This window comes from Labrus bergylta, chromosome 9 (assembly GCF_963930695.1).
Source record: "Labrus bergylta chromosome 9, fLabBer1.1, whole genome shotgun sequence".
NCBI classification, from domain to species: Eukaryota; Metazoa; Chordata; class Actinopteri; order Labriformes; family Labridae; genus Labrus; species Labrus bergylta.
The window spans coordinates 4,563,271-4,590,389 of record NC_089203.1 but is presented as its reverse complement, the minus strand read 5'-3'; the positions used below and the strand labels follow the sequence as shown (position 1 = coordinate 4,590,389).

At 41.2% G+C, this 27,119-nt stretch overlaps 1 protein-coding gene across 3 annotated transcripts in view; it reads right to left on the bottom strand.

Annotated features, from left to right (window-relative positions):
* tenm2a (teneurin transmembrane protein 2a) overlaps positions 1 to 27,119 on the bottom strand; it is a 222,362-nt gene that overhangs the window by 151,268 nt on the left and 43,975 nt on the right. For all 3 annotated transcript variants that reach the window (XM_065958514.1, XM_065958515.1, XM_065958516.1), the window contains exon 2: positions 13,841 to 14,231. In XM_065958514.1, coding sequence (XP_065814586.1) covers positions 13,841 to 14,066 — 226 coding nt within the window. In that variant the 5' untranslated portion in view covers positions 14,067 to 14,231. The remainder of the gene's footprint in view (positions 1 to 13,840; positions 14,232 to 27,119) is intronic.

Genomic DNA, 27,119 nt, shown 5'->3' with positions numbered 1-27,119 from the left:
TAAGCATCTTCACAAATCAGGGTTGCCATAGTGATGAGTGTTGCACAGGTGCAAACATACGTACACATTAAAGTGAGATTGCTAATGAACCTAACCTCTCCAAGGGCCAGATTTACTAAAGGTTTGCGTGTCTTAAAACGTGTGCAAACGTGATACCACCAGCAAAAAAAGTGCTATCTGATCTACTAACAACATGCAGTGAGGATTGCGTCTTTCGTATGAGCAAAACAAGACACATTGTCCATTTAGTACGTTTGACTTAATGAATATGCAATATGGGGCGTTTCTGCCCTAACGTGCAAAACACTGGGAGGAGAAAATGCAAACAAGTTAAGTTAGTACACACTCGTCTCAATAAAAGTAAATCTTAATCTTAATTGTGATTTACCAAACCTGGCAAAAATTGCGGTGATTGTGACGGTGTCTGTATTTAACACCTTTGAAAGGAACGTGCTAATCCAGGAGACCAGCCTGCTGTTATTATATTTAGGATGAGACATAGGCACAACAAAAGAAGGCATAAAGATCGCATTTTCCCCACATGTGTTTACATGTTTCAAATGACAGAAAAATCATTTAAATTTGATTCAATATTCTAATCGTTAAGGAAGAGAAACACCATGATTAAACTACAGGCTATTGTTGCCAAAGCCTACAGCCAAACAAAACTGAACATCCACAGCCTCTGCATTCTATAGAATTTCAACATTGACATTTATTTCTTCCTATTTCCCTCTTTTCGCCAACATTATATTTTAAACTGGGATTTTCTTTTTCTCTGGCTGCGCGTCTCTCCCCCAGCTCGCCCCCCTCTGGTGCGCTCCTCTCCATAATGCGCGCGTCACCTCCCTCTAAAGCTGCTGCTACTCTGTAGGACGCTTGGATTGGGGGACCTCACCACTGTTTTTACCCCCGTCTTAGATACCTGTTTCCAGGGCATTTATGTCCGATCAGACACAGCGCTGGCCAGCTGTCTGGTGCGCAACAACGGCGAGTGTATTGTGCAATGTATGACACTTCATTCTTAAGATTAAGGGAAGAAAAGAGAGGCCCTGTTTAATGCCGATGTTTTCTTTAACCAAAATTTTCTTTGTAATATTCAGATTTATCTCCTATAACTCAAAAGTATTGTGTGTTTATTTGCCTCTCTCACTGATACCTATTTTGCGCTTGCAGTCATCCTGCTTTCGTTCCAAACTCTCCATGACGTAAACCAGTAGAACACACAAAAGCCTAACTTAAATAGTACTGCCTCTATAAGGTTTGCACCTGGTGTCATTCATGCAAATTTTCTTAGTAGATCACCCGCAAAACGCCCACCAACCAAACGTGCAAACTTTTGGAGTGAACACGCAATTTAGTACTCTTTAATTGGGAGCTTAATAAATCTGGCCCCAAGTGTTAAGAGTGAGATAACAAACTATGGTGTGACATATTCGTACTTGTATTAAATGTTTGTTTCTCATCTAAAGATAAAACTCTTCTTTTACACACAAAAACAGCAGCCAGGTTTCTTCATCAAGATCACAATCAACATTCAGTGTTAATGGTGGATTTGAATAAAGCGCACCTGCCAGTTCACTATTTTGTTCTTCATCTGTCCATGCAGTTCCTCTGAGCTGTACAGAGCGTTGAGTTGTCGTTAAGCTCGCTGCTTTCTGTAGACTTTCACATCTCTTTCTTTTCACTTTCATAATTATGTGGCAACTGTTTTCAGCTCAAGAAAGTCCCTAAAAATCCAAATTGTACGTTATTACCAATAAACAGACAATGTTAGCAACTAGCTGATGAACATAAAAGAGCATTTAGCCACTAAAGTAAACAATGTCTCCTTCAGGAGCTGAACAAGACAAAGCTGAAGATGACCGAGAACCACTACTATACTCCTATGAAATGCTGATGTTGCTGTGTTTGCAGCTTAGCTGTTAGGCAACTCTTTTTAAATCAATACATTAGATGAAGTAAATTGATAAGATGATAAAATGTCCATGTTGGGTTTTCAACTTGTATGCCTGCCCCTAGTACCAAAAGTCATAAGATAAACACAAATATAAAAATAAAGACATGATTCAGTCTTTATAATAGGTAAGCTTTAGCATCAGCCAACATCTTTCCATTTATTAAATTCAAGAAAACATCCCAGAAAGCCTGGACTACAAAGGGCTGCAACAGAGTAATTGGCAGAAATCTCAGTAGGATTGTGAGTTAGAAAATCACAATGCCTAAAGCCTGGCTCACACTGCAGGATAATCAGGATGATTTGAGCTCCGATACCTCCTTCCCAACAATCGCAGGGTCGCTCCCGACTCAAGGCTGCTGAGACCCGATTATCTGTTCAGATTATCTTGTGAGTGGTACAAAGATCCAATCTTAACATCCCCGATCTGCCCGGCGATCGTCGGGGATGCCCCAATTTATTTCAAACATGTTTGATATTTAGAATTTAAAATCTTGACGATTACATCATGAAAAGGGTCGGGCAGAAGTTGTGTGAGACTACAATATAATCACGAGAGACAAGGGAGGACTGTATTCATGGCGACCACTGGCAGGACGCAACCCGGCGAGTTTTCAGTACAGCTCATCAGTGCAGCACTTTCATGAAACTTGTATCCATATATCTACGATTGTATCAACTTTCCTCTATCCTACAACAACTTCCACTTCTTTTTCTTTTACCAACCACTGTCCGCTGGAGTTTTCAAATTAAACTTTATTAACAATTGTCAACCCTCCGTCCCGATTTCACTCGTACAGTGTGAGCTCTCCGGCCATGCCCGACAATTGGGTCGTACAGTGTGAGCACATAAATCTTAAGGTCTGGTCGGGCGTCGTAAACGATTCAGTTGCACAGTGTGAGCTGACATGCCACCCCGACTTTTATACAATCGAAGAAAAATCGCACAGTGTGAGCCAGACTTTAGTTAGTTAAAATTATAACAACAAAAGCAAAAATCATCATCTCATATACCCAGTTATCATATAACAGCTCTCTCGTCATCCTACTCTACAAGTCTAGATTTGGAGTATTAAAGGGTTTAATGGAATTACAGAGGAAGTCTTTCTTTTCTCTTTGGCTAAATATCTGATCTCAATCATCAGTTCATGACCATCAGATAAAACGTCTCATCCCTGAAAAAGGAGATTATTTCTTAACTCTCATTTTCAAGGATTAAAAAACAGAGCAGTTTGTAGCAAATCATACAGTCAAGATTGAAGTGCTTTATCTTGACATCTGGAAACTAAGCATTAAGATTCTCATTAAATAACAAACACTGACAGATATCCATATTGTTCTTCCCATACTGATGTAAGGGTCAAACAAATCAGCTTCCAATACTGCCTTAAATACTTGAATGAAGAATGCCAGTCAATGCAACAATCAGATACCACAACCAGTGTTAATGTTGTATATTTCGGTCATCCACAAGTTCCTTGTTTTCTTTCAAAATAAAAGCAGGTTTGTATCCAAAAAGGAAGCGAAGACACCTTAGCTGTAGTCAGTACAAAAATACAAAATAAAAGCATGAAAAAACAGTTTTCAAATGCAGAATAATGGAATTTCAAACGTGATCAAAATGCAATTAAGCGTGATTAACTAATGAAATCATTTAATTGCAATTTTAAAAATTGTATCCTTTGACCGCACTAATGCATTTATCAAAAGCTGCTGTGTCATTGATTGGCTCGCTTTCTATCTGCTCTTATGTCCTCTTTTCAAAGCCTGTTGTCTCTCAAAGTGCCTCTTGCTGTTTTCAGTGAGTGAGTGGCAGCAGCACAGATATGTTACAACATTACCTTCACTCTGTGACTGACACGTCCTGACAAGATGACAGCAGACTGACAGTCCACCTCATACGGCTTGGTGTTGATTATCAAAACTCCATTTCACAATCACACGTGCATACACACATACATTTCCCATAGCATGTGGCCTGACATTAACGCCACCATTAGCGACTTGACAGATCTGCCCAAATTGGAGTGTCATGGTCAAACACTTCCCACACCTCCCAGATGACATCGGTTCCTTTGGCTCCAGTTTGATCCACAGGGGCACTTGCACCTCCTAATGAGGAGACCAAAAATAGGCGTGACAAATGTCATCCATCCCTGAGCTAGTTCTACCCCCGCCCAGAATACAGCAGCCTAGGCTGGACAGGACATGACAGGACATGACATAACACCATGCACTCAGGAGGAGGTCTTGTCACTGAGAGGTGTAGTGCGAAGAAGTGAAACACCTCTCAGCCATGAATAGGAGGCCGAAGCTGACTGGACGGGGAGACATGCTTCACTGTCGCTTACAACACTGGAATCTGAAATGTACATCAAGATAGAAATACATTTCACAATATAGGCTTCAAATAAATTAGGAAAATCTAAAATGGAACATACTTCCCAAGACACATATCAGAAGAATCATGTGTTGTCATTAGTCTGGAGATCAGGACAAGGGGATGACATAGGATTTAAACATGTTAACTGCTAAAAACCAAAATTTTGCTCAGGCTGCAAAGCTAAAGCTGTTTGACATCTTCCTGGATCCATAATTTTCACATTTACAGATGTCTATAAATTGCCCAACAATTGTCCATTTTTATCTCACAACATTTGTTACATTACACTAACCCTAGTGGTGGTACTTCCTAAGATTTCTTCTGGGGATAGAGGGTGTTGTAGAGGCACATGTGCAGATCGATTGCCGAACATAGCGTATATTTGGTTAAATAAGAATATCAGGTAGAGAGATGTGTGATCCAGGCTAGTGATATGTCCTCTCTTCACTCCTTTCTCTCTTCAGCAGCTGCGAGCGCCAACAGTCTCTCCGTCAGTGTGATAATGAGTTATACTGAGGCAGAAGCAGACATCACATATACGGCTAAAGTATATGATTACCACTGTTGTTCATATTGATCCTGTATTGATGGGCTTAAGGAAAAGTTTAGCTTTATCGGCAGGAATAGTCTGTCTTTGTTTGAACTATTTAAGAGTTTAAAATGTGCCTCCAACACAGATTGTTAGCATTGATAAATTATGCTAATAATGTAACATTAGGAATCAGTGGAATATAGATGTTGGAGTTAATGTTATTAAAGTTAAGTTCATTAAAATACAATATGTGTATTGGCTAGGCCTAAACCCGAAGCCACTGAGGGGCTGTGTTGGCAGGATAATAGATAAGGCCTAAGCACTGTAAAAAAGAAAAAAGTCAAACATTTCACCAAAACAACTTCAGCGCCCGTCTGATGCGATGTGGCCTCACCTGTCTTCTGAGGCTGTCTGCTTTTATTTGCCGTGACCCACAGTACAAAAGTGACACTTGAGAGATAAATTCTACACACTCTGGACTCCAGAAACGGCTCTGATAAATTATTTGAATAATTAATTAACTGTCATGTATCATACATTTAAATATACATTTAACGATCATGAGAAGAAAAAAATAACTTTCTGAGGACATAAAAACTATACGAAGATGCAACCTGTTGCTGGGCAACGGAAAATATCTCTAAGATTAAGTTTAGCGAAAAAATGAAAGCCTAAATGTACAAATAATTACTGAGGAGAAAGAGTGGTGACATATGTTGCCTCTGCGTTGGCTGTTATGTTGTTAATTATCAGCAACATACATTTCATTCATCCTTATTCTCATTTTTGAAACATTCTTGCATGTATTTCCGGCATAATTCATGAAGTGACTCCATCTGTATGTTAATCCTACATCGACTGAAGTTTATTTACACATGCAGCTACATCAATAGTCAAGCAGAGCATTTGAACTGCTATCTGCTTGTCACTGACACAGCATCAAAACATAAACGTGTATAAGAAACGTGGCACGCACGCACGCATGCGCACGCACGCACACACACACACACACACACACACACACACACATTTAAATTCTGTGGCTTGGGAACACATATAATTACAGCCTAGGAAGCAAGTGTCTCGGCTGAGGGAGAGGGGGGAAAAAACACACACTTGATAACACTGACATTTACAATCTGCCTCATTTATCAAAAGCTGCCACCGCAGAGTCAAAGAGGGTCATTACATAGTAAACATAGATTAACTCAACTCTCCCAAAACCCACACAACATTGTCTAATAAATGATTTTTAGTCGAAGAAAATTGCAGATGTCAGCATGCATTTCCCCGGACTCTGTCAATTAATTGCCTTATTTGTTACCCAATATTTGTGTTTGCGTTTGTACGTTGTGTGTGTGTGTGTGCGTGTGTGTGTGTGTGTGTGTGTGTGTGTGTGTGTGTGTGTGTGGGCGTGTGTGTGCGTGCGTGTGTGTGTGCGTGCTTTTGTACCTTGTGTGTGTGTGTTTGTGCGTGTGTGTGCGTCAGCGCGAATAAGAGCCAGCACCAGTGCTAAATAGCTGGCACCTTCTGCATGCATTTCCCTGGCCCCTTCCTATTATTTGTCTCATTTGTTACCCGGTGTTTGCAAGTGTGTGTGTGTGTGTTTGTGTGTGTATGCATCTGTGCCAACATCAGTGCTAATAGCAAACACATTCACTTTAGAAGCACAGATCCAATTTGACAAACTTAGCTGTGTGTGGATAACATTACAGAGTGACCAACAAGGGAACATAAAGTCCTGAAAGATCTGTACTGAACTTCTCTCGTTCTGCTAAGTCCCTAAAACAACTATTAATCAGTAACATCTGTGATGTATGGGATGATGAACTCACGTCTGTATACCAGGCCCTTTAGACATGTACAGCGGCCTGAGTGTGCGTTTGCGACTGCCAAATTCTGGACCAGATGTTACGTTGACTTAAGTCCCCCTTTACACACCTCCTTGCATATGTTGGGGCCAGACATCCAAACCCACAAGAGCAGTTTCAAGGCCATAAGTGATTTAATATTGAGAGTGAATGGGATTGCGTTGCAGACTGAAGGAGTGGATTCCTGCCTGCGGATATTCTTCAGTGACTCCTCGGCTCTGTTTCTGCAGCTACGTGATGCTTCAGAGTGTCAGCAGCTGGCGGAGGTGTAGAATGCCAGAGAGGAGACAAAGATAAAGAGTGATCGGGGAAAGAGGGGAAGGATTGCATTTAATCTCAGCATCATTTATTTTTAATAGCGTGCAGCTGCTTTGTTCTCGCTTTGATCATCAAGCAGTCCAGATTGACTGTAACCCGATGAAATGGTCTGACACGCGCGTTCAAAGACACTCTGTATTTATTTATCTATTTCTTTTGACAGAGTCAGCAAGTTTTAACTCCCTGTTTTGAATGTCCAAATCTTTAGCGGCTAAAGTCAGAGTGTTCTACATAATGTCATCAGCAGCAGTAAGCAGAAAACCTGGTAGGTCATCGCCTAACCCCCACCGCCCCCCCATGCAGGAGTCCTGACTTAACAGCAGAGGCGCTGCTTGTCAACAGGCAAGGCAGGCAACTCCTTGGGTCCCCTGACCAGTAGGGGGTCCCTGTGGGCTGGCAAACTAAGACCAAAGTAGTGGTCGACAATGTGCACATTATGCAATGACAGTTGGAAACCTCCCAAAGGGGACCCCATCAGACAGCACTCACTCTTGTTGTCCTGCTAAGCATTGCGTTCATTATTGCTGTAAAAAACAAACTTAGTCAGTGAAAGTCAACAAAGAATAGGCCGTCTATAGGAGAGGAAGAGGAGTTAGTGTTGGGACACTGGCAGACATGATGGTGTTGAACGCTGGTTGGAGGCCCCCCAATTGGTTTTTGCCTAGGGCCCCAACTGACTCTAGATTCGCCGCTGCTTAGCAACTCAAATCATGTGAGAAAGAAAGAGTATACAAACTGTCATGGCTTCACACTGGTGACCACATCCAGTTGTGCTCATTGAACACGTCTCGGGGCACCGACACCAAGAATAAAGCTGTGGATTTATGAAGCTGTGCAAGAGAACTGGAGGACACATTTCACTTCAGCAAAGGTAGTTTGCTCATTTAGATGGTCAAGGACTTGATAAATCATCTTTAAGCCATTGTCTTGCCAAGTCCTGTCAACCCATCATGGAGGATTCTGCGAACCCTTCAAATAGAATGAAGCTCACCCTGCAGCGTCAGGGTTAGTCCCTGTAATTCTGAAGAAGGGCTTATTGTGAGAAGCTGCTGCTGCTGCTTCTACAAATACTTGGAAGTCTTTTCCCCCCCAAAGAATAGAGAAGACGGAGGAAGCAGGGGATGCTTGTCAGGCTAAAGCCTTCCCCCAGAACACCCAGCAGAGCAATTGCCTCGCCATCCGGCCTTGAACAGGCAGCTGAGGCAATCATGCCAGTGTGTGAGTGTTTGGCAGAGTTTTTGGACTTTGTAGTCATTTGTCACATTGGAGATGATGGAGAAAAGGGAAAGCAGAATGAGGTAAATATGGCCATTACAGTGTTGGATTTTCCCCCGGTTCTTCTAGGTTTGAATGGGCTCATTCTGGCTATATTAGAACATTTAAGCACATTTCAGTGCAGCTATGATGATGAGAGGCCAAGAGCATAGAGTTCAGATAGAGGGGAGAGCCCTGTGTGGAAGAAAACACAAAGACACACCCAGTATGTTTGTTCTCAGAGCCAAAGAGAAGGGCCTCAACAGAAAAATGTGTGATACGAGCAGTAAAGCAACAGTACAGGAGCAGCTAGGGTGAAAGAGATGGGGGGGGGGGGGGGGGGACAAAGGAGCAAAAGAGGAAATATAAGAAAGAACATAATAAAAAAATAGTGAAAGACGGGGAAAAAAGACTATCAGAGGGAGGGAGAGACGGGAACAGAATGAGTAAGGACAGCAGATGATGCTGAGTGTTGTCCGTGTAGCAAAGCTGGCAGGTGGCTGCAGGATTCTCTGTGTGGTTTCTTCCCCTTGGGGCAAAGCAACAGAGGAGAATGTAGAGAGGCTCATTTAGATCCTCCTAAAATGAAAGGCTAAAGCTTCCAGAGACAGCTATGGCTGTGATAATGCCTGGTGTCCAGAGGAGGACCTGCAGGGAAGACACACACCGGGGAATATGCTGAATGGGAGGTAAGGAAGATGTATTGTATGGATGAAAAGATCAGAACGGCTAAGAGGTGAAAGGACAAAAGTGGTGTATTGTGCTCCTCTGCAAAGTACAGAGTGGCTTATTAGAGTTCACACATTGTTCATTGTGTATTGACGTGCATGCATGCTCGTCATGGGATTATCTGGTGAGCGGTGAACAATGCATATCGGACAAAAACAAACCTGAAGAAACTCACAGAAAAAAAGCGACAACATTGAAAATGTTCAGTCACAATGCAAAAGAAAGTCTTCCTCTGATATTTCTGTATATCACGAATGAACCTCTGTCTTATTATGATCACTGTAGATTTCAAATGTGCTGCTCTGTGGTGTTAAATAGTGAACACTTGTAATTGGCTTTCCAGGCTGCTGCATGTTATGGTTAGGGGAGAAAGTGTTATTTAGCTGTGCTTATCCAAGCAGACAAAGCAATAAGTGTGTAATGGGGGAAACAGTGCAGTTGAGATGCACTGTAAGCAGGGGGTCTGTTGGAAAACACAACCAAACTCGCTTTATCAAATCCTGCAAGGAGACGTTCGGGACAGCGCGCGGTTAAACACTGGAAATGAAGTGCAAAGAAAAGGGGTCGACTTGAATTTTGCACATGCTCAGGAATGTGAATAAAACAGTCTGGTAAAGCTGCAGAATTTGAAATAGGGATATCAATATTATCCATTAATATATCATACAAAACAAGTGTAATTTTCACCTGTTTTCAGGAGTAACAGGATAATAAGACTGACTCGCTAACAGGATTCATGCCATTCAATCAATACTGTACAATGTGGTCGTGTTAGCCAATTACTTGTGGAGAGGTAACAGGGGAGAAGCAGCTTCCAATGGGCTCAAACTTATTTGAATCCCTGGACTAATCTGATATATTGGTGACTCTGCAGGTGTAGAACATTTCTGATTCAGTTTTTGGGTCGGCTAAATTTTCCACATCTACATTACATTTGTGAAAATATAAGACAGGGCTGCACGGTGGTTAGTGCTGTTGCCCCTAGTTAGAATCCCCGTCAGACAGGACCTCTCTGTGTGGAGCTTGCATGTTCTGAGTGGGTTTCCTCCAGGTACTCTGGCTTCCTCTACATGTCAGCCCTCTGATTGACTGCCGAACAGTCCAGGATGCACTCTGCTTCTCGCCCAATGAAAGGTGGGATTGACTCCAGCCCCTCATGTGACCCAGAAGAGGAAAAGTGGTAAAGATGATGGATGGAAAATATGAGATGCAAAGGAGAAATCTGGGCTGCAAAGTCTAGTCTGTGGCTGTAGGCTTTATTTTATGCAGATTTGCAGTCAGCACAATACTCGCATCCTTCAGAAATACATAACAGAAAACAAACTTTCTGAAACTGGATGTACCTTCAAAGGCAGCTACAAAACTGCGCCATAATTTGGCCAACAAATTCAAAAATGGTTGGAGCAGGATGAAACTGATGGATGAAGGAGGAATACATAAGTAGATTTTGGGTGGGCCTAAATAAAGGTCACTGACATCAGCTCCACTCACGTCCTTTCGGAGCAGAAAACAGTTTCCTAATGGACTGGGAGGTAAAATTCACAGAGAAGAGTTCTTGCTGAAGGCACCAGAGTCACAAAACACAAATTTACAGTCTCCAAACACACTCCCAATGTGGTTCCAAAGGGAGATGGTGTTCCTTTTTAAGATGAATTTATGCTTCAGGAAACATTGAAATTCCAGTGAAGCTTGTCATGCATAATGTTGTGCAATAAGCAAGTTATTTTAGAAGGCAATGATAGCTTTGTGGTTAGACTGCAAGGACAGCTAGATGTAGCAGAACACGTGAGCACATGAACTAATGCTGCGGTAAAATCTATAAATTATTTAACCTACTTAAATGAAATATCTATCTTAAACCTTTTGTTCTGATGTTAAAAGATTATTTTGATAATTGAAGAAAATTGTTCCATTAGAGTCACTTCCCAAGATCTTTGATTTTGGCTCAGGAAACATCCTCAGGACATCTGCTGCACTCCTAATAATTTGCACTGCATAACTCAATGCAAATGATCTTTCAAAATTATGAAGAAAAAAAGGCCAAAAAAATTGACTTGTCAAATGTGCTCCGCGCCTGCATTCGTGCCTGAGCAGTGTTTACTCTGAACATGCAGGATAATGAAGCCACAAGCAACAAAAACGGAGAAATTCATCAAGATAAATGTCAGTGAAGTATGAACTTTTCCCCAAACTACTGTAGGCGAGTCAATAACTCAATGTGTAACTCTGTTAGAGTTCCTGTTTGTGTTTATCCATGTGTGGGTGCACAAGCTCACAGGGTGCTCCAGTCCCACCTGTGCTTGACTCACACCTTTTTGTCTCACACATGAGGTTTAATAACAATGTAAGGGCGAGTCAATACAGTATGCTTTAGCACCACACAGAACTGTTAATTAGTTGCCCTAAACAAAAACCATAAAGGCGAAAATACAGTGTGAGAATAGCTTTGGATGACCTCAAAACTTCTCGACAAGAGGCAGAAACAGCATGATGGCTCAGCCAACCAAAGAACAACATCATTATAATTTAATCAAAGTTAATCATATTTTCTTCTGTGGCCCCATCAGCGCATGAATTACTAATATCAAAGGTCAGTTCCAATTTCACATCTCCCCTTCAAATCATTTGTTGGATTTTTCAACAAAGCAACAAGGACATCTGAATTCTCTCTGCCCTGTGTCCAATTTTTGTTTGTTACTTCTGAAGAATTTAAAGTCGGCCTTCTTTCACAATCTTGCTTTTAAACTACAAGCTGTTCAAAGGGGGGAACACATTCGATATCCCTCTTGGTCTCGTGTATTAGTTAGACAAACACGCAGCTGAAAAGTGGAGAAAACTCTATTCATCTCCTTCTTCTCTGGCTGCGTCTTTCTCGCTCTCACTCCTTTTTTTCTTTCTCCCTCCCTCCAGCACTTCTCCTCGTCCCGTGGTGTCACAGTCCATATGGTGCGGCAACACTGTTGGTCTCCTGTGGCCACACTTCCCACGATGCATCTGTGGCTCTGGGCTTTCAAAGGAGCTGATAGGCTGAGAGGACTGTGATATCGACCAGCTATTGCCCGGTGTGAGGTCAGCTCGGTGCAGCAGTGGAGTGTGTCCGTACAGCACACACCACTGACTTCCAGGCGTACATACGTCCCGCCAATCAATCCTCCATTTCCTACACTTTTTTTTTTTCCCCCTTTGTGGAAGAAAGTATGCTCCTCTGTTGTTTTCGTCTTTAAAAGCAACACCTCTTCCCTGTGCATGTGCCATTAAACATTTTCTTCTTTAAACACCTGTCAGATTGATCCATTTCTTTTAAAGCCTGCAGACACAGGTACACGTGAAACCTCAACAGCAAGCCTTACCTTTTTTTTTCTGACTCTAATGAAGAAAAACACCATCAAGGACTCTTCAAGATTTCTTTATTTATTTCTGTGAGGTATTTTACTGTTATTTTCTCTCGCCTGCATTGTTGTGTTGTATTACTCTGAGCTCTCCCCCTCTCCTGTCTGTGTCCATGCAGAGAAAACAGAGCTTAGCACAGATCAATCCCATTGAGCCTGACTCCTTTCACTAGCCAGGGATCAATAATGCCTGTTTCATGTCCCTGTGCCATCTACACTTGTCCACATAGACACAAACACGCATGCACAAACACACACAGTTTAAAGACATGCCTATGAGAGCAGGCCCACCCCTATAGAGATGACCTATCGGCCTATCGGCTAACTTGCTCACCGGGGGATACAGAAGTTCATTATGACAGGCCTGCCTGAGCTAAAGGTCTGCTTTGGTCCTCTGCTGCAAAGTGCAGCATTTACACTTTCTGGTTACATTAACAGCTTGCCACAGAGGCCTCACGATAAACACAGTAGCTAAAAGTAGCATGCAGCTGGAAAATGTTTACATGTGCAACATAGTGACTGTTGAATGTGTGAAAGCAGATGTGAAAAGTAATGTAGGAATCACAAAAACAGGACTGGAAGGGCTCTAAAAGTGTTGAGCTATGCTCGGCTCATCGACCATATGTGCTGGACAGGAAAATGACTTGCCTACTGGAGCTGCACTGAGAGCAGAAATAATTGGTAAAATCTGACAGGAAATTGCTACGCCCTTGAGCTTCTAGTTGTTGCCATTTGGCTGCATTTGGCAGCCTTCGTTATTTGTTGTATTGTAAGTATTTTGAGTCCCTGGAACCACAGAACAAAATCCTCTTCCATACTTCTCAATATTATGATTTACCTTGAATAAACTAATCAACATCTAGGACAACATGGCAATTTGATTTTTCTTTGGGAAGACTGACTCTGAATTGATATCCCACTTCACTATATATATATATATATATATATATATATATATATATATATATATATATATATATATATATATATATATATATATATATATATGAGCAACAGCAGGTTGTTAGCTTAGCCTAGCATAAAGAAGGGAAGGAAGGGGAACACTTCCCCAGAAAAGTGTAAAAAAAACCACTGCTAATCTGCAGAGAACTCCCATTTTATCTTTCTTACTTTTGTTATAAAACATATAAAATACTTTTTTCTTGGTCAATGTTTCCCCTTTTATCAGTTTGTATGCTAAGATATCCTTAGTTAGCATACAGTTATTAGAGTAGTTTTCCATTGTCACTCATTTATAGTGACAAAAAAAAAGAAATAAGCCAAAGAGTTTAAATTTCTCTAACTGGTTTGTTTTTCTACATTTTTCTCTCTCCAGTCCAGCACTGTGGTTCAAAGCCAAAACTACAGTGACGTAAACATTTGAAGGAGATGCCTCACAAACCTTACCTTGCCTCGAGTACTCATCGGCCTCGTGGTGAACCAGGTCAGTCACACAGCCGCCGTAATGCAGCCTCTGCTCGTGGTCGAAGGCCTTGAGCGTCTCGCTGGAGCTGTAGGACTTCTGGGTAGGCACACGGCACTCGTCTGTGTCCAGGGAGGACATGTTGTACTGAGAGTCTTTGGTGCAGCGACCCCTGGTCAGGGAGCGGTGCCTGCGGTCCTTCAGATCCATGCTGAGGTCTGGTGGAGGTGGAGGGGATGCAGAGATGCAGGGAGAACAAGAGATGCACGCAGAGGAGGAGGAGAAGGAGGTGGGGGAGGAGGAGAGGAGGGTGGTGGGGGAAGATGGAGGGGCCTCCTAGCAGGCCTCCGTGATGTCAGTCTCCACTTCAGTCACCTGGAAAACAGAGATAGAGAGAGAGGAAGAGATGGAGAGAGTGGAGAAGACAAGGTATAAAATTAATGGATGCACTGCTGTGACTCACTCTAGCTTTGCACTCCCTGGAGGATCTATGGGGAAAGTTAGGTAAGAGAGCAGGGAATGGACATTTGAGCACCCAGGCAAATATACTAAACATTGGACTATTGATGCGGGATAAGTAAGGCTATTGTGGGGAGAAACAGAGCTGCCAGAGCTCTGGTCCACAGAGGTATAGTCAACCATCGACCACGCTGATGAAAAATGGTCAGCCAGCATTTAAATCTATGATAGAAAGCAGAGAGTGATTCAAACATGTAGCAGTCATCCTTAAGTCAGAGACACCTGAAGTCAGAGACGCCTGGAGTTAAACATACACACAGAAAACACTGATAACAAGATGAGGTAGAGCAAAAGACACAGAAAAAGTATGTCGGAAGCCGAGAGGAAACGCAGACAGAACGGTTGGAAAAGAGACGCAGATTATCGAGGCTGGAAAAAAGGTGAGAAAGAAATAAAAGGCGGCCGGATGCAACAGGAAGGATGGAAGAAGAGGAGAAATGACTTGAGGGCATTGCTAGTCTCTCCCTCATTATCAGAGTGAGAATGAATCCCGCTCCCATAGAGGCTGTAAGGGATAATCAAACACAGCCAGATGCAGATACACACATACACACATCGTCACAAACACCAGAAGAGAAAAAAACACACCCAAATGCACATGTACAGTAAGGAGGTACCTGTGCTGACATCACATTGTTAACTGGCCCTGACGCAGCCTGTAAAACAACTTGTAACACAGCTAAACATGTGCAATAAGTCTTCACCTTGGCTGTGTTAACATCTGATCTGTCCAGTGCGATTACATCACAACTGGCCCATTTTTAATCTATTCAAATCATATACTTGTGGATGGAGAGTATATGCATGATTATGATGCTAATACAGCATGATACTGGCGCTGCGGCCCTGAGCGACGCATTACATTAGCAGCCAAAGATCAAAGTACAACAATACAACAACCAGCAGTAATTGACAGGAATGCTTCAAGCAGCTGCCTGTATGGGATATTTATGGTAATAAATAGGTCAGCCATGTTTCTATTGCTTCAGGCCGAGGAAAGTCTGGTCCACCCACTGCATCACGGCGTAGCATTGTATTTTCATCAAAATATCTCTCAGTCTGGACAGAACCTATTGATATCAGAGCAGGAAAGGGCCTTACAAAGGAACAGGCATCATTTGATTCAGGGTATGTGATGCAACTAATTGCATGCTGGGACGGAGGAAGAATGAGAAGGGAGAGAAAAAAAAGAGGGACGGATACAGAATGTGAGTCAATCTATTCAATGAGGGCTCATTTTAAAATGCTTAGAAGGTAGTATTGAAAAGTGCCCTGCTATGTCCATTGATTAACAGTAGGTATTAAGTCTCATAAAGAGCTCATTATGCTCCAGCATCCATCACACAAGCTATTAGGAGTTCAAGCTTAATGTGTTCGTACCTTGAATGGAGGGTGAGGAAACACAGAGGGATGCTGGCTCGGGGAAATGTGGCGACATTCTGACTGGCATTATGCAAACGATGGGCAAACAAGGCTTTGTTAGTGTGTGCAGCTGTGAGAGTGTGTACTATGTGACTGCTGAGTATATAATGGAGGTAAAAGCTATTATTATGCTAAAGGGATAGTTCAAAATTTGGAGAAATATGTTGATTTGCTGTCTTTTCACAATTTAATGGAAAGTTTGACACCACTCTCTTGACTATGCATTAAACATAGAGTTGTAGGAAGTTATAATCCAAATTTAGCATGAAGACTTGAACAAGGGGAAACAAATAAGCAACTGTTTTTTTTAATGGTGCATAAAAGTTGATAGCATTGTTAACAGGATATTAATATATGACTTCATGATAGCAACATGAAATCATATTTTAACCTTTTTTTCAAACAAACTAACAAAATATTTGATGAATAACACTTCCTACATCTGTGCTAGGCTAATGAAATTTCAACTTACACAGTGGCAGGTGAGTTCTGCAGTATGACTACATAAGGATGTCACATCTTTAACATAAGGAGATGTTAAGGTAGCAAGGTAGATGTAAGAAGAAGAGACACACTGAGTGGCTACAGCTTAAAGATGAAGTAAGGACTCTGGCTCTCATGTCACTTTAAAAAAAGCTATCTGCGCTTAAACAAAACACTTCAACCTCACAGCCTCTGTTTTCAGTCTAATGCTAAGCTAGGCTAATTGCCTCCAGGTTTCAGTCTATCTTTAAAATCGCGACTGGTAAAAATCTCTTCATTTAACCCTTTTGTAAAAAATAAAATTTAAATATATATATTTTTTTAATTCAAATTTCTAAAGCTGTTGAACCATTCCTCAAAGACAGCGTCAGACTTTTGCTAGGAGTGTTCATGGCTGCTGTAACAGACGTAGATATCTCGACAACATGACCTACATGTACTGTAGTGATGCACAGCGAGCAGGTGTGTATTTTTTGTTTGTGTTGCCATGACACTAAGAACTTGGAAAGAAGTTTGCAGGTGTGAACTGAATTGAAAAAGAGGAGACAGGAAACAGAATGAGGGATGGATAGAAAAGGAGAACACAGAAGGGGGTCAATCATGAGAACCGGCACCCATATCAATCACATTCCACCGAGGTGTTTTTCTCAAGGTCGCTGAAGCACACATCTTCACACACATCAACCTTTTTTTTGTTAATTACTCTGGTGACAGCAGTCCAACCTCCCATGATCATCACACTGAGACAGATTTTCTCATTTATTAGACGTAGAAAGACTTAGTCGGTCTAACAAGGACTTAGTAAAGTACCACCCTGGTCCACAAAAACATTTACATTCATATACAGACAACCAATAAGTCTAAAATTAAAAAATAAAATACAATAAGCAAATATCTACGAGCCTGCATATAGCTTTTGTTTCCTTGACAGGCGACAAGGGGGGGTTAGGCGAAGGAGAAAAGAGACATGCGTGCGACCGTGAAGTGACCATAAAATCCAGGCAGAATGAGAAAAGTAATTGGTAGACGACAGGGATGGTGGAGAATTCATTTTCGAAATTACAGAGGTGAAGTTTGGTTCAGAAAATGGCCCTTTCTCTGCAAATAAGAGCCTCAGAAGAAAAAATATGGAAAAATTACACAAAGTAAATCCACTGTAACTAGAAATCACACCCGGTTAATAGGAAGCTAATGACATCAATGGATTAGCGAGCATCAAACGAGAGAGTTTCCCATTCAAACTGATCAACCACTGAAAGAGGAGTCTGAGCATCATGAAGGCAGCAGTTTAAATTGTGCTTACAGCTCCTCAGACAAAAGGCTTCAAAACAGATGCAGCTATTTTAAGAAACTTTTTTTACACACATAAATCTCACGTGTAATCACATGCCTGAAGTGTGTTTCTGACATATTTAAATGAAGCTAAATTTAACCTGCCAAACTCAAAATATGTCACACATTCTGTTTTTTACATATTCAAATAGTTAACAGCTCAACTGTTTTGGTTAAGATGCATGTCACACACGTAATGATGTCAGCCTCAATCAATGCCAGACAAACTTGAAGGGAAAAATATAGTCAAAGCAACAATCCTTTATAAAAAGCCAACCAGAGGGTCAGCAATATTTTGAAGTAGATGCACAAGTGCATTTAAGGTTTTAAATTGCCTCAGGTACTTTATGCTTTGTTGCATCATGCATCAAATCTGTGTGAAGAAAGTTCCTGCAGAGACATCCAGCTCTGGGGAACGTGCTTATCACAATCGATCGGCCCGGCTGTGCATATTATTTCACTGGATCTCTAATGGTTACGTGTACATTGGCCAGATACCCACAGACAATTAGCCGCATAGATTTCATCCAGCCGCTGGCCTCATTTATCAAACAAATAAGCATGGAGGCGGTGTGTGAGTGCTGCTGTAGTGGCTGTTTATGGCCATCACACTGTGGGAGGCTTCCTGTCCAGATGACTCCTACTGATGCACACTTGGAGGAGGCTCGAGCACAGCATGTTCTCTGTGAGATACCTAACATTTACTGACTTATCTGATTTACCCTGGACAAAACTGTACAACAGAGCAGGTAAAGTCTGGATATTTCAGCATGTATAACATGTCTTTATTCCTTTTTAGTTCTGTATTTCATGAATTTTTGTTTTCATTTATCATAATCTAATTTCCTAAATGCCTCTTTATGTACACTTAAGCTGTGTCTCTATTTATGGAAGGCTTACAAGGGACTGACCTTGTTGCTTTGCCACCTTTAAGATCCCATATTACCCTCTTTTTCACCGTTCATGTTGCCAGTCTTTGAAACCTAAAGGAGCTTTGCATGATTTGCAGCTCAAAAAACTTCATGTTTATCTCATCTCATCTTTTTGCAAGCCTTCTGGGGGCAGAACACTGCAGGGCTGCCAGGGGAGGCCTGCTATCTTCTGCTGGTAGAACAACCAATGAAAACAGCTCCACCAGGTGAGTTTTTAAATGGGGATCAGCCTCAGGTAAACTTTAACAGGTGCTTGATAAATAGCTAACATAGCTACTGTCACAAAACTTAAACGATTAAGAGATGAAAAGTTCCAAGGCCCCTTTGTTGTTGTTTTTTACATTTGTATTAAAGATACCAATTTCTTTGCAAGCTCATTTTATTAGTGCTATTTTTATTCGGGATATGTTGGGTCTTGAAGGACGCACTTAATGAATCCTTTGTTAGCCAGGGAAAGGAGGACGCATTTGTCGGCCGCATCAAAAGGAGCCTTCAAAATGGGATCGCCTTGGACCACAGCTGTGATGTAAGAAGTCTTCAAAAGTGCCCTCCAAAAGGTGCAGCCCTTAAAATGAGACAAAGGCAGAGTCCCTCGTATGTTACTTTACTGACTTCCTGTGTTTCTTTTCCCACTTTTGGATTGTATGCCCCACCCTTTGGTTAGTGGTCTAACCAGTCCCTGATTACCACAGTCAGTGGTTGGTCTTTCACTGTTTCTCTGCCAGTTAGTCTCCTAAACCCTGCTCCCATGAGGAAGTTGATGTTTCCTCATGACTCTACCTCTGTTTTCACCTTTTGTTGGACCTTGTGTAGAACTATTAGTTGTTTCCTTTTTGCCATTAACAATATCATTGTCTGCATTTGGGTCTTTACTTTGGTTGTTTAACACTTTTTATAAAGTTTTTCGATCAAACACATCACCATCATTATAGTGGTTACAGTGTTTTTAAGTATACTTTCCCACCTCCTGTAGCAACCTATACCACCCCACCCACCACCCCACTGTCCCCTCAGGCCCAGATGTTACACAAACGATAGTACACGGAAGGTTTATGATCAACTAATGACTGCAGGAGGGCCTACAGTGTTTGATGATAAGCTAAATAGAAAAACACTCAAATGTTATTTAAAGATAACTATATAAGTAAACAAGTAGGCGGACAAAACATGAAGCAACCAAATACATAGAAATAAATCTTCTTAAAATTAGTCAGCCTAAATAATGCTTTTCATCTACATTACATTGGCGCCTTTAAGGTGTCTAAATCTTCCTAAAACATGAAAAGAGCCTTTTAGGATGTATCGTTTTTTTTCAAGTTTCAGGATGAAGTGTCGTTTATCCATCTAGTGAAGTTTGAGCCGTCTGACTATTGAGAAGGTAAATGCTTACACCTGAGCTTAAGTAGAGGAGTTTCAAGGCTATATCCAAATAAGGCCCACATGAGATCGTGAGTGATGTCTTTCTGAAAGATCTGAGCATAGGCACTTAAGATACGAGTCCAAGACGTGTTGAGGTCAGGACAGGACTTGAACATATGGGTGATGTCTGCGGGCTGGCATGGGTCCCTTTTGAATAAAACCCTAACATGATCGTTTTATACGTCACAGGGCTTCAACTAACAATTGTAATCCATTAAGCTGTTGATTACTTTCTCATATAATCTACTTAATTTATTTAAAAAAAAAGAAAATAGTAAAACATGATTCTGCAAACCTTAGGCTACATCTTCCAATCTCTTCTTGTGTTCAACAAGATAAGACGACTTTATTCATATAGCACATTTAAAGCAACCAAGGCTGACCCAAGTCCCCAAATCCGTTGGAATAAAATATTCCCATCGTGAAAGAAAAGCCAAAAAGAAGAGAAAAATCTTGAGCATGGATTTCAAACACTCAGGGGTAGGGGCAGATCTTATGTGAAGAGGTAAACTCTTCCACAGTTTTGTTGCAGCTACCCAAAAAGAAAAAAAATCCCCCCTGGTTTTAAGCCTCGTCTTTGGCACATCCAGGAGCAGCTGGATGGTGGACTGCTCTGTCTGCAGCGTACAGACACTTATCAGTTCATTAAAAGGCGGTGCCAGTGCATTCACGGCTTTAAAAGTCAGTGACAACATTTTAAAATCAGAGAACAGGAAGCCCGAGGACAGAGAGCAGCACAGGGGTAATGCTGTCCCTCATGTAATATATGCATGAGTCACACTCTGACATCACTCACAGAAGTTTTAATTATCACATCAGTAAAAGAAAAGTAAGTAAAATAATCACCTTGTGAATAGTGACTTACTCATTTCTTAATAATGTGCATTTCTATGTTTTTGAAACACAGAGAAACACAGTGTTTGTTCTTTCAATCTTAAGAATACAAAAGCCTTATTATTTCATTCTAGTGGAAAATTGTTACTTCATCTACACCATGTCTTATAATTTCTGTTTTGCATATAAATTCAAGGCTGTAAAGTCGGTTTTCCATTTCAAAATCAGCTTGACTTTTTTTTTTCCTATTTGTTGTTCTCATGTTCAATGCTTTGTTTTTCTCGTCTGTATCCTTTTTCTTTTCTCTTATCTTATGGTTAGATTAAAAGTGCCAGTAAAGCCGCCATTATCTGGCTCATTTAATTCAATTGTAACCAAACCAAAAGCAACAATCAGCCAACAAGACTGGTGGCTAAGAGCCTGATAAAACACAGCATGGAGCCTTTCCATCAGAAAATTCATCCACTCTTCCAACACTCTTTGTCAACAGGCGATGAAGTTCCTCATTTGGTGTCTTTTATTCTCCCTCTCCCTCTCCCTCTTTTTTTCCTTTTAATTCAAAATAGATTTGAATAGCAAAATAAGGCCTATTGAGAACACAAGGCTCCGTTATCACAAAAGACAAAATTGTAGCTATAAAGTGTTTTGCTCAATTTTCTGCTGTTTTTGTGCCGCTGCTCAAATTAAGTTGTTTACACAGTTTGTTCACAAAGACAAAGAACGGAAGACACAGAGTGACTGAGGGAGACAAAAGAGTTGACGAGGAGGGAGCCGAGTACAGAGAGGTTGTGTGAGAATAAAGAGGAAAAACAAACCGTTATATGAAACATGCACTCAATTACAAATCCCCCCAATAAAACAAAAAAAACCTGTGTGCATTTTCATTTCATGAAGAGCTCCCTTCTCAAATTCTAAATATGGTAAAGATTAAAATATAATGCATAAAGTTCAACAGGGCATTCAATTACATATTTAGACTTTCTTTACCAGCAGCTTATACTGACATCGTATCTCCAAGTGTAAATCCTTATTATGCTTATGATGAATTTTCTGTCCGGCAGTAAAGTCTTTTCTGTGAGTGAACACTGAATCAATATCATTAGTTATAATATACTTTATTAATTAATAGCTTTTTTCAAACCTCTTATTATATAGGACTTACTCTTAATTTCACTGTATGGAGAGCAACTTAAGGCTGTCTAGATGTTGAGAAAATGTGTGTGTGTGTGTGTGTGTGTGTGTGTGTGTGTGTGTGTGTGTGTGTGTGTGTGTGTGTGTGTCTGTGTCTAGAGAGAGGGGCTCATGGGGGGCTACAGTGTCAGGGGAAAGGCTGGGCACCCTGATTACTTCCTGGACTAAAAAAGAAGTGTGTATGGATCCAATTCACATGTATTAACATATATAAATATTCGTGTTCGTGTTCACATCTATAAACAGACATGACCTCCATCATTCTCTCTCTAACAGACACACACACAAACACACACACACAAACGTGTGCACCAATCTGCCATGTATGAGCTTTGGCCTGGGACTGAGAGGCTCCTTGCCATGACGAGTCATTAATCATGTCTTCGATCTCCGGTGCCATTGACAGTGCATGCATGCAGAGACACACACACACATGCAGACACACACACACACACACACACACACACACACACACACACACACACACACACACACACACACACACACACACACACACACACTCTAAAATGTAACTTAAGTACACATATTTCACAAAAAGCAAAGCTGGGGCTGCCTGCATGGTGCCAATTCAGCTGGAAACTGTGAACCACTTTGCATCCAAGATGATCTGTGAGCCAACAGCCGAGGGGCGTGCAGGACAGGAATCATTTCATCACTTTCTACCACACACCTCGCACCATTACCTTCCAGACCTGTTTTAGCCAAATAGGAAAAAAGGACCGACTTGTGTATACTGTCATGGTATTCACTAGTTGTGAGAATATTTTAATTTGTTTGTATATGTTGTCGTTTAGACATTTTGATAAGACGAGAGGATCACTAACATTTATATCTTCCCTAAAGATGACCAAACTAAACTTGAGTTAAGCCGATACCAGTGCATGACATTTTAATACATGTCTTTTGTTGTATTTTACCAGTTGCATTCTTATTTTAATGGATATGCTATAATAGCTTAAATTGTTGTATGGCTATCCCAACACACTCAATCTTAACCCAGCAAAAACTGCTGGTAAAAAAAAAATTCCTAATGGAAAAGATGATTTAGGTCTGAACACTCATCCGTTTTGATTTTATGAAGGATAAGAGTTAGGCTTAATTAGATAAAGGCCCGCCCCAGATTCACCTTTTTTCCTGTTATCAGGTTTACAGAAAGTTTGTATGTTGAAAGTTTGCGGTGTGAATGTGAGGAACATGATGTCCATTGTCGTGTTTGTGTAGGTCATTCCAGATGTGTTTGTTCACCACCTTATTTGCCTCTATGAAGGTTTATTCTCTGGTGGGCCCACTGCCCAACAGACCTGTAGTATTGCTTAATATGTAAATTATGTAACCTGAAACTTTTTTTTTTTTGATCTTCACCCTTAAAACAGATCCTTACGTCCATAGGCGAACTACTTTACATCACGCTGCTTTATTTTGTTATTTATTATCTGTTTTTAATATATTTACTTAAGAATCCAACTAAAAATACAGTTTTACTTTGAGTGAGTGAGAAACAAAAAGTTGAATTGTGCTAGCTGTGACTAAGGTTACTCTCCTCTAGCTGCACATGGTGATGTTTGAAAACAATTCTTCTTCCTCTCAATATAGAAGTTGTAGCCATTATGAATAATTACCTAATCCCCTCTTAACATTTCTTCACTAGCTGCTTTCTTTGGAGAAAAAAATGGATACATGTGAATTTTTTTTGGACGGCTTACAAATTATGTTTTGGACCGGAGCATTGACTACTTACCTCTAACTATCAAAATGTCATTAGCATCAGGCAGTCTGTTGTCATAACAACTGATCTGATATTGATGCTCTGCCACTCTGAAATCCATATAGTACTTTTCATGATTGTATAGTGTACCATTATTCTGTTTGTCCTGCATTTTAATTTTAATGTCCCAAAACTTCAGCTTCACAGTGCAGCTGTGTTGTGCAGCGAGCGCTCATACCGCACATGTTGGAGACCTTCATTAGCAAGTGAGCATGCAATAAGTCAGTCGTAGACTTTACAAATTAGGCCGCCTTTCATCCCGGCTGTCACGAAACAATAAGGTCACTTACAAAAATAAAACAAGATTATTCATCTTAATTGAACCTAGTCCTTTTTAGAGCCCCTGCAAGTAAAATAGATCAGACACAAAATCAATTTTATCTACAATATTATTACATGAATGTTGGCGTGCATTATGGGGAAGATGGGATTTATTTGTGGACAGATTTTGGACTGTTTTCTCCTTTTCTTTCTGAGTTTATACTGAATAGTTGTTCTGTGCATTGTTTGCGCTTTTCTGAGTGCTGTATTTAAATGAGGGAGCGTCCCCTGCGAGCAGCCAGCCTGAATACTGTAATTATGAAGTATTGTTGAGGTCACACAAGTGTATGGAATGAGGGTTACATTTCCCAAACTTTGCAAATGTGACTCAGAGTTGAGGTCCCTGCAGGGAGACAAGATGGATGAAAGTTGCCACACTGATCAGGAACTGTGAAGAGACATCATCCACCTTCCATTTTCTTCTCTGTGTCTCCCCTCCTGTCATCCTCTCATTTGTCAAGATGAAAATGAATTGTGTGGGGGTGGGGGGAGTGGGGGGGGGGGGGGCAAAACCACCACTCTCTCTTTCTTGCTCTCGGTGCCTGTGTAATCTCCACACTGGGCTGCAGAGTGCCACAGAGCCTCTGTTTATTAGACTAATCCTTAAATCCACATTCTGCAGGCCTCGCAAACGCCTCGCAAAGCTCTAATCTGACTCAAAACAAAGGGATTAGAGACGACAAGGTCCCTCTCTCTGTCTCTCTCTGTGTCTGCCAGAGTGGGCTCGGGGTGACGCACACATGTGCCGAGAAACACACATGCGTTGCATGTTTCTTGCCTGTCACACCCATGTTTGCTAAAAGACTGATTGCTGCATGTAAACCCTTGCTTACACACACACACACACACACACACACACACACACACACACACACACACACACACACACACACACACACACACACACACACACACACACACACGGTATGCTTCCTGTGAGCACAAGCCTGGCTGCGACAAGACAGGCAGTTAGAGCCAAGGTGCAAACAAACTGGGTAATTACACATAGCTCAGAAACTCAGGGGAGAAATGACGGACAAGATGAGAATGAGCTGTGGGAATGAGACACAGCGACAGCGGGGAGGATATAACAGAATAACTAAACAAACCTGGCTTATATTATAGACTCGTACTGTTGCAAAAACAGCAGAGGAATGTAGTTTTTCACACTATAAAGCAGCGGATGCCAGGAGTCCACTTTGGGGCCTACAGCTCTGTTACAGTATACACACAAAAATAAAGCACAAACAAATCAATATTTGTCCAGTTTTTACCTGCATTAAAGGGCCTTCACACCCACAAAAGACAGCATTAGAATATGCTCCAAATTACCAGCAAAGGTCCCATTTCAGTGAGAGGCAATCAAAAACGGTACATTTCATTCTGTGTGTATTCTTTACACAATTTGAATCCCTATTTCATTCTCTCTTCCCCCCAAATACGGAGAGCACTTAAATTGCATTCACTCCGTTGTTTATGCAAATGTTCCTCTGTAATCTATAAGTGACAGTGAGTCCGTTTAGCAAATGTAGCGTGCAATAATGCTGACAAGTGGGCTCGGCTTATTTTATGGCTACTTTCACACACTTAGTGAGTTTGCTGGGTTGTCTCTTCATGGAAACAAACATTAGAATAGCGTGTTTGGTCTCATACAAATATGTTATTATAGCCAGGTGAAAATAGAGTCAAACAGTTTCAGTCAGAGCATGTCAACTTTAGGATCATATTTTTGGGAACACTGTCGAACCATAATTCCTCGCAATTGGAAGCCGTGAAAGTTGTTTGGTCTGAATGACGTTAATGTTGTCTTATAGCCCTTTAATTAACCACTGTTTACATTTTCCTTTAATTTTATTATTATCTTAAATACATAGACAAACTAAAAGTGCATGAAACATTTTTACATTTTTGCTTGTGGTGAAGCCGAAACAATTATTGAATTATTTGGCACTTCTCTTTCCTTCCATTGACTGATTAATCCACTTATTGTCACAGCTCTGCTCCTCACAGATGTTAATTCCATGTAGAGCAGGTTAGTTTAAGTGTTCTGCAGCACGGATAGTTGCCACCGCTTCTGCCTCACAATCTGCCATTGTTTGATCATCAGCTGAAAAGGATCCAACCTAGCACCTGCCAGCACAAGTTCATTTGAGCAGGTTTTCCTAGCTCGTGTTGCTATGAGTTTGCAGCATGCCAGCAAGGCTAAATACATCCTCTGAAATCCTCCTGACATGTCAGTGTTACTTCATGTGTTAAGGAAAAGCAGCTTACACCTTTTTTAAGGATTGTTGTTGTTGTGCTCATGCAGTTTGACAGCCTCAACAAATAGCTCATGTCAACTTGGACCCTTGGATACAAATTAACTCAAGAAGAAAGTGCAAATGCCTAACAATATTTATCATTTAAAAGGAGGGTTCCTGCACCCTGACAGATTTTGCCACAGTAACAGAATGCTTTTACATAGCATTGTACAAAAAGTGAGAGTGAGCGACTGTAGTGTGACACTGTGCTATCATATTCTAAGGTTATGGAGCACATCAATGCTGAGCTGCACATCTGACAAGAGTGTTAGCAGTGGTGAAGGTCATACGCGATACAGAAAAGCCTGGCAGTGTGCAGATGGATAATGTCAGCAGAGCCATGCTACCTGTTCTTTTATTCAGTGAGGGAATTCCTGCTCATCCTCATTCAGCACCATCACACCCATGCTGGTATGTCTGTGTGCTGCCACGAGCACATGTGAGTGTAGGATCGTTCACCTTTGCCCAAGGAACTAGCTGCAGCACATGAAGTCAGGGCAAACTTTGCAGCCGTACTTGCCAGTGAGTTATTAAAACAATCGGGTGCTGACAAGCCCTGCATTCTGTCGCCAAGGGAGAGGGCTAGGGCTTAATAACTCAGTGTCATGCCTTGACATTCTTACCATCTGTCTGGGTAAAATATTCAAATGTGCAATAAATGTCACTGGGGACAGACGGTGACACTGTCTAATTAACACCATGACAGAGGTGACACACTGAGGGT